At 41.2% G+C, this 7,507-nt stretch overlaps 1 protein-coding gene across 1 annotated transcript; it reads left to right on the top strand.

Annotated features, from left to right (window-relative positions):
* Positions 1 to 508: 508 nt before the first annotated feature.
* ZNF770 (zinc finger protein 770) lies at positions 509 to 6,857 on the top strand. Its single transcript, XM_065872594.1, has 2 exons — positions 509 to 608; positions 4,720 to 6,857. Exon 2 carries the CDS (start codon positions 4,776 to 4,778, stop codon positions 6,855 to 6,857), a length of 2,082 nt encoding a protein of 693 aa, XP_065728666.1. The 5' UTR covers positions 509 to 608; positions 4,720 to 4,775.
* Positions 6,858 to 7,507: the final 650 nt, after the last annotated feature.

The following is a 7,507-nucleotide window of genomic DNA, read 5'->3' as shown; positions in this document are numbered from 1 at the left end:
GGAATGAAGCTAAGAAGGTCCGGGGCTATCAGGATATTGGTAGAGCTGTGAGTGGAGCCCAGGTATGCCTGACCGCAAAGCCCATGTCCCTGACCCCTGCGCTATATTCTGACAACGTCCAGAGTGCCCAGGACAGGGCTGGCACAGAAAAGCCCTGATACATGGCGTTTTGTTTACCATGGGCCCTCTGACATTAGAGAGGACTAGAAGAGTGGTCTTTGAACGCGGGCTCACCAGTTTCCAGCAGGGCCTTGAGCCCACTGGTCAGGGCTACGTGGTTTTCCTAGCCGAGGACTGAGGTGAGATGGAAAATGCACCCTTCTTCACTCCTCTATTCTCTTCTTCCCACAATTGCAGGGCCGGGTGAGCGGCCCGGGGCACGCACTTCTGGAGCCCCTTTTTCTTCTGAGACTCGCAGGCTAGCCGACGCGACTGCGGCCCTGGGTTGGAGGGAGCCTGTTTCCAGTCGGACCGCGTCCGGCGGCGCTTCCGAGCTCCGCGCCTGCGCACTCAGCCCGTCGCCGCGCCGGCCCTGAGGACGTGTGCACGCTGCCTTCGCGGCTCCTGGGCCTTGAGATGCGCGGCTCGCGGGCCCGTGCCAGCTCCAGGTGCGTGAGGAGGATTTCAAGAACCCAGGTGTGAGGTGGAGCGACCCCCCCGGGAAAGGTCGGGCCTGCCTCGGTCCCTCCAAGGTGCCCGGGGACCCAGAACGGGGGCGCCACGACCTCAGCTCCTTTGCTTTTCCCACTTCCCCGCTTTCTGACTGCAGCTCATGGGGAGCGGGAATATCTGAGAGGAATTGCAAAAAACGATACTTTCCCCTGCAGTGGGTCGTATCACATGTGGCATTTTTCCCCCTCTCTGTGGCCAAAGCAGTTTTCATCCTTGCCTTTACTTTCCTGGTGTGGGATTTTGCAGTCTCTGAACTCTGGCTCGACTCCTAGGTGCTTACTGGTTGTGGGCAATTAGGGCGAGGGCCAGTTGTCAGGGTCTGTGTCCTGTGCAATCCCTCAGAGAGGAAGAGGTGAGGGTTCAAGGTCAAGAGAGGGGGCCGGGGGAAGTGGGGCAGAAGAAGCTACAGAGAGGGAAAGGCTGTGATAAATGTCGCCAGAGGTTATTCCGTAACTGAAAGTTCTCTAACTTTCTCTCAGTTCTTGTGTTTCTTGTTCATTTACTTTTGTGATATCCTCACCTCGTTTTAATCGTGTTGTTAAGACTGTAAAACCAACAGGCTTTCGGCCTTGAAGTATCGTTGGAATTTTTGAGATCAGTTTTCACAGTTTTATAACGGAGTGTATCTTGCTGTATGTAGTCAGGGTAATCTGGGGGTTGACCCATTGAGATTTACCATCTTTTATTTTCACTTTAACATAGGAAAAATTACACGCTGTTGGATTTGTTTTTGAAATATGACCGACAAAAAAGGTCATTTGAGAACACAGAGAAATCAGCAGAAGTGGGATTTGGAGTTCTATCAAATTACTGTACATATGCTTAAGTACGCGTGGGACTGCATTTGGAGCTTGGGGATCCCTTAGCTGTCACTTATAAATAGCAGATGAGATCACAGCTTGCCACCAGTGGTTCTAACAATATAGGGCTTCCAGTAAGTGCTTTCCCACATGGTGTGGACGCAACTGACAATAGTATCCGGTCCTAGTGCTAGTGTTAGTTGATAAGCCATAGTCTCTTTTTGGCACAGTAACTATAGGTAGTCAATTCCTGTTATAATCAGAAATGGTTGTCACGTGTGTGGTTCTAGTGTGGGATTTTTTTCAAGTGTTCCAAAGAAACTATTAAAGGAAACAAGAAATACGCAATAGGAGCTGAGGACCCTGGCTACAGGCCAGAATCCTATGTGTGATCTTTCAGGCCCGACCATAGACAATTGCGTGGCTTTGCCTGGCTGGCCTCTTCGGGGGAAGCTGCTCTTGCCACACCAGACTTGGGCATGGCCAGTGCACTGCAGTTTTCTGGAGGGAGTTGCAGTCAAGGACTCACCCCTTCCCTCCCACCAGCCATGCTCATACTGTATTGCATTCCTGGCTCAGGTACTTCCATTCTGAGGGCCTTGGCCAAGGTACTTCCCAGGTGCCTCCACCAATACCTCCTTATTGCAAAGGGAGGGAAGGTGGAGGGGGCAGCCTTGACTGAGGTACTTTTCTCCATTTTGACCCAGGACCATTCCACTTGCAGCTCTTCCTTCCTCCTCCCCTGGCCCACAGGTCCATAAAGAGGCAGAAACCTTTTGTTCCAGCCTCCTTTGCAGAGAGATGATTGTGTGCATTGCGTCCACCTAACCCTCACCTAGTGTTCCATTTAATCGACCACTGGAGAACCAGTACTTTTTTAGCCTCTTGCTTGCACTGTGGCAGTAAGTGAATAAAGACTTGATTATTACTTGCAGTTTGGCTCATTGTCCTAATTGACACCTCAACACCTGATTTTGCCTGACAGGAATTAGATAAATTGCCAAGTTCTTGGCAATTCACTTAATTTTAATCCTCGTAACTGCTGCTATGTTAGCATTTTAGGGATTCGGAGTACATTCACCTGTAATTTCTCTAACTCAGTGTTGTGAAAGTGCATAGTAATAGCATCAACAGCTGATTGTTGCTAACGTGGATATCTGGGTTATATGGTATATTTTATAAATTAATATAGTGGCTTGCAGTCAGATTATTTGTGTGGCATATTACCTTTGGCCTCTGATTAGATTTTTCTGATAAATATTTTGGGGTTATATGGGTCAGTTGAAGAAAATTCATAATCCTTAGTAATCCTGTCTCATCCTATGGGCCCCAATCTTACTTAATAGATTACTTGCCACTTTGAATAAAGTGATTGATTTGTTGTAGGTTCCTCTGTCTAGTGTGTAAAGAGGTATGCCAGGAACAGGTTTCACAGGTTTTTACCTCCTCCTATAGAAGTTTCACAAAACAGTATTTATCCTTACCATATGTTATGCAATCTGATATTTTCTACTCTATTAAACAAAAATGCTGATCATGACCCACTGAAGTGATTGCACAATCCACTGATGGGTAGTGACATGCAGTTTGAAAACCACTATGATAAAACAGCTAGAAGATAATTTGCTCAATAAATGAATTTTTTTTCTGTTTTTAAATCAGATTCCTGAAGAGAACCACAGTGGGTGTGTTTGTGATTTTGTGTTTAAGGTGTCTTCTAGGAGAAAATAGATAATAGCACACAGCATATATGTTGGATATTCACTAAATCATCTGACAAAAGAACACTGAGTTTCTGGTAGATTTATCAACTCTCTGATCTCAACTAGAAGATACAACATTAGAGAGCTGGCACAGCTTTTTTTAATCTCTGGCTTCCTTATTTAAGGAAAATGCAGTAGAAGACGAAGGATGAGAAGAAAATTGGCTTTTCAGTTAGGAGAAGACAGTGTATAAAATGGTTGAGAAAGTTCCTGGTAAGCTTTTGCATGTGTCCTACAGAGGTATATTAGGGAAAATATCTCTATCTTTATATTAACTGAGACCAAAATGACCTTTTTATTCTACTGCCTGAAAAGTAAACTACACTCAGACTTTCAATTACTTAGCCATAGATAAGTATATAAGTAGCCAGTGTGTCAACCTCATTGCCTCTGTACTTGTCTTTTAGGACTTCTACAACAAAGTGGAAAGGAGAAATAAAAAGAAATGTTTGTTTAGTGTGTTTATCTCTTAGTTAGAAACCCTAAAAATGATATTAAGTAAATAAGGATAAAGTTTTTAAATTTGATTAGTGTTGAGCTAAATAATACCTTACATTTATACATTGCTTCAGTTTTCCAACACATTTAGGTGCATTCCATTGATTCTCACAACAACTCAATGTGGTAGGCAGGCCAGGAGGCATTTTCCCTGATTTAGAGATGAGGAATCTATATTTCCTTCTTCTTGCCACCAAGTTCATATGATGGCAAATCCGGGACTAGAATCCAGGTTTTCTGGGACATTTTCTCCCAGTTGTTTATGTTATCTTTGTTGGTCCAAAGAAGTAACTGAGAGTAAATATTGCTAATGATGTGGCTAAGAATTTTGATAACTAAAACATTCCATTCTCAGATCATGTCCAAGGTATGCTATAATTGAATGCAGATATGTCTTAATTTTAGTATTATATTTTATTTCTTACACTCTTTATCTTTCTAGCCCAATTTTTGAAAAATGACAAATCTACTTAATAGTGGACTAGGAAAATTGGAATTAAAAGATTTATTTAATGTTAAGAAATTCAACTCAGTCCCCTTTTAATGTATCATCTCAATTAATTAGAAATATAGCTTAAAATTATATACATTTTTAAGTATTTCTTTTAAAGACTTCTCATTTCTCTGTATGAGTGAAATTAGTTTAATGATTCTAAAGTATCTAAGCGGGCCTCTCACTGTTGTGGCCTCTCCCGTTGCGGAGCACAGGCTCCGGACGCACAGGCTCAGCGGCCATGGCTCACGGGCCCAGCTGCTCCGCGGCATGTGGGATCCTCCCGGACCGGGGCACGAACCCGTGTCCCCTGCATCGGCAGGCGGACTCTCGACCACTGTGCCACCAGGGGATCCCTAACTTACTTTTAGACACAGGAAGAGTTGAGGTTCCCTATTGCCTTTAATACCTTTAGCCAAAGAACAGGTTAAATTATTTCTTTTCATATGAATAAGTAATTTTTAATTAATACATTTTTATTTTTAATTTTTAGACATCTGTGGAGTGTAAGAACACTATGGAGCTCATCAGAGTATATCACTGAAGAATATGATGGCTGAAACCAATTTTAAAATGCTAAAGATTCAACAGTGTGTAGTAGCCAACAAACTACCTAGAAACAGGCCATATATTTGCAATATTTGCTTCAAGCATTTTGAAACACCCTCAAAATTAGCGAGGCATTATCTCATTCATACTGGTCAAAAGCCATTTGAATGTGATGTGTGTCATAAAACCTTTAGACAACTAGTTCATCTGGAAAGACATCAACTAACTCATAATCTGCCTTTTAAATGTAGTATTTGTCCACGCCACTTTAAGAATCTGAAGACATTCGTGAAGCACCAACAGCTTCACAATGAAACTTACCAGAATGATGTTAAACAGGTCAGAAGACTGCTGGAGGCCAAGCAAGAAAAGCCAGTGCATGGAATGTATCATGCTCTTACCACAGAGGAGAGATGGGCATTACACCCGTGCTCCAAGTCTGATCCTACATACAGCCCTACAAAGAAAAAAAAGAACATTCACGCGTGTACAATCTGTGGCAAGCTGTTCCCATCACAGTCAAAACTTGATAGGCACGCACTTATTCATACTGGTCAGAGGCCTTTTAAATGTGTCCTGTGCAGTAAATCTTTTCGACAGTCAACTCACTTAAAAATCCACCAACTCACACATTCAGAGGAAAGACCTTTTCAATGTTGTTTTTGTCAAAAAGGATTTAAGATTCAAAGCAAACTGCTGAAGCATAAACAAATCCATGCCAGGAATAAGACTTTTCAGACTCTTTCATTAAAGGTGAAGAGTCCAGAATCAGGCCCCCTGCCTAATAAATTAAATGCAAAGCAGGATAGTTTTGAAAATGGTGATATACGTGAATCTGAGGAGAATAATCAACTTGATGTCCACTCTATTTATATTGTCCCTTTTCAATGTCCAGAGTGTGAAGAATGTTTTGAATCAGAGCAGATTCTCAATGGACACAAGTGTTTTCCTGCCAGAAGTGGCAAAATTCCAAGCAGGCTCAAAAGAAGCTACAACTATAAAACCATTGTTAAAAAAATCTTGGCTAAGCTTAAACGAGCTGGGGCTAAAAAATTAGATAATTTTCGATCTGAGAAAAAAGTATTTAAAAACAGTTTCTTGAAAAATTGTGAACTTATTTCCGGTGAGCAGAGCCCTGAGCAAACACAGAGAACATTTATGGGTTCTCTTGGCAAGCATGGAACATACAAGACAGTTGGCAATAAAAAGAAGAAAACGTTGACTTTGCCATTTTCTTGGCAAAAGCATTTCCAGAGCCAAAATATGGGAAAAAACGTAAAAGGTATTCTTACACCAGAGAACATGTTAACTATGGATAATTCTGTGAATAATAAAGATGTATCTATCTATGGTTCATCAGGTGAGGAATTCTTTGAAAACTGTGAGGTGCTTCAGTGTGGTTTTTCAGTTACAAATGAAAACATCTATACTGGACATAAGATGTGTCCTTGTGACAAATGTGAGAAAGTGTTTCCTTCCGTATCTAAACTACAAAGACACTATTTAATTCATACTGGACAGAGGCCTTTTGGCTGTAATGTTTGTGGGAAATCTTTTAGACAGTCAGCTCACCTGAAAAGACATAAATTAACTCATATTGATAAGATTCCATATAGAAAATCTCTTTGCCAAGTAGAATTGGAAGATTTGAACAAACTTTTCATTCATCAAGGTGATAATGTTAACTATAGTGCTTCCCAGCAATGTCAGACTCTTGGTTTTCAAAAATACGAGGTCTCAGAGTCAGATCAAACATCAGAAATAAAAGTGAAGGCAGAATCAGAGGATTTCATTCTTGGTACCCCCTATAGGAACAGGCAGCCCTGTCTCTCTAGTGCACTTCTGGAATCAGAGCAGAGCCGTCATAGTCATTGTTGTAGTTATTCAGGGCGTAGTGAGAGGAATGATGGCCTTCTTTACCAATGCAGTGTGTGTTCTAAAAGTTTTAGATCCCCATCTAAACTGGAAAGACACTATCTAATTCATGCAGGGCAGAAGCCATTCGAATGCTCAGTTTGTGGCAAAACATTCAGACAGGCTCCTCACTGGAAGAGACATCAACTTACTCACTTTAAGGAATGACCACAAGAGAAAATGGTTGTCTTAAATTCAGTTATATAATTGACAGACCCACTAACACATGTGTGGTCTTTCTGGTGACCTTGCTCTTTAGCCTGTATCATTTATAATGTATTTTTATCAAAAGGCCTGCATTAGATTGAATGATTTCATAGGCAGTTGCTTGTCTGCATAGTCAGAGATACATAGAAATGTAATATGTTTTAGGAACAGCCAAATTAATTTTTAGGGGGAAGAACATGATTTGATGCCATAAAGCAAGTATTTGTTTTATTTTAACATACACTTTGGCTGTATTGAAAATGTTGTAAATCCATGATGTAGTACAAATAATTCAGCCTCATTTTTAAAGGAATTATTCCTTAAGACACGCCATCTCCTTTTATATATGCTCAAAAGACTGAGAGGCAAAAATTGGTTTTTGGCCACTACAGATAGCCCCACTTATATTATTTCATGTATTTTACACCTATGGTTCAAATTCCATTGCAAAATTTTTTCTTATAAGCTAAAAAATATAAAGGCAATAAAAGTGAAAGTGGATGAGAAAATAATAGCATTAGTTTCATTGTTCTTTTCCAAGCTGTTTATTCTTAGGACTCCGGTAGCTTACCCTCCTATTCTATAGGTGATTTGAATTGTTTTTTTGCCCA

This window comes from Phocoena phocoena, chromosome 2, assembly GCF_963924675.1.
Source record: "Phocoena phocoena chromosome 2, mPhoPho1.1, whole genome shotgun sequence".
Classification (NCBI taxonomy): Eukaryota; Metazoa; Chordata; class Mammalia; order Artiodactyla; family Phocoenidae; genus Phocoena; species Phocoena phocoena.
The sequence above is the reverse complement of the archived record's forward strand: the minus strand, read 5'-3'. Positions and strand labels throughout refer to the sequence as shown.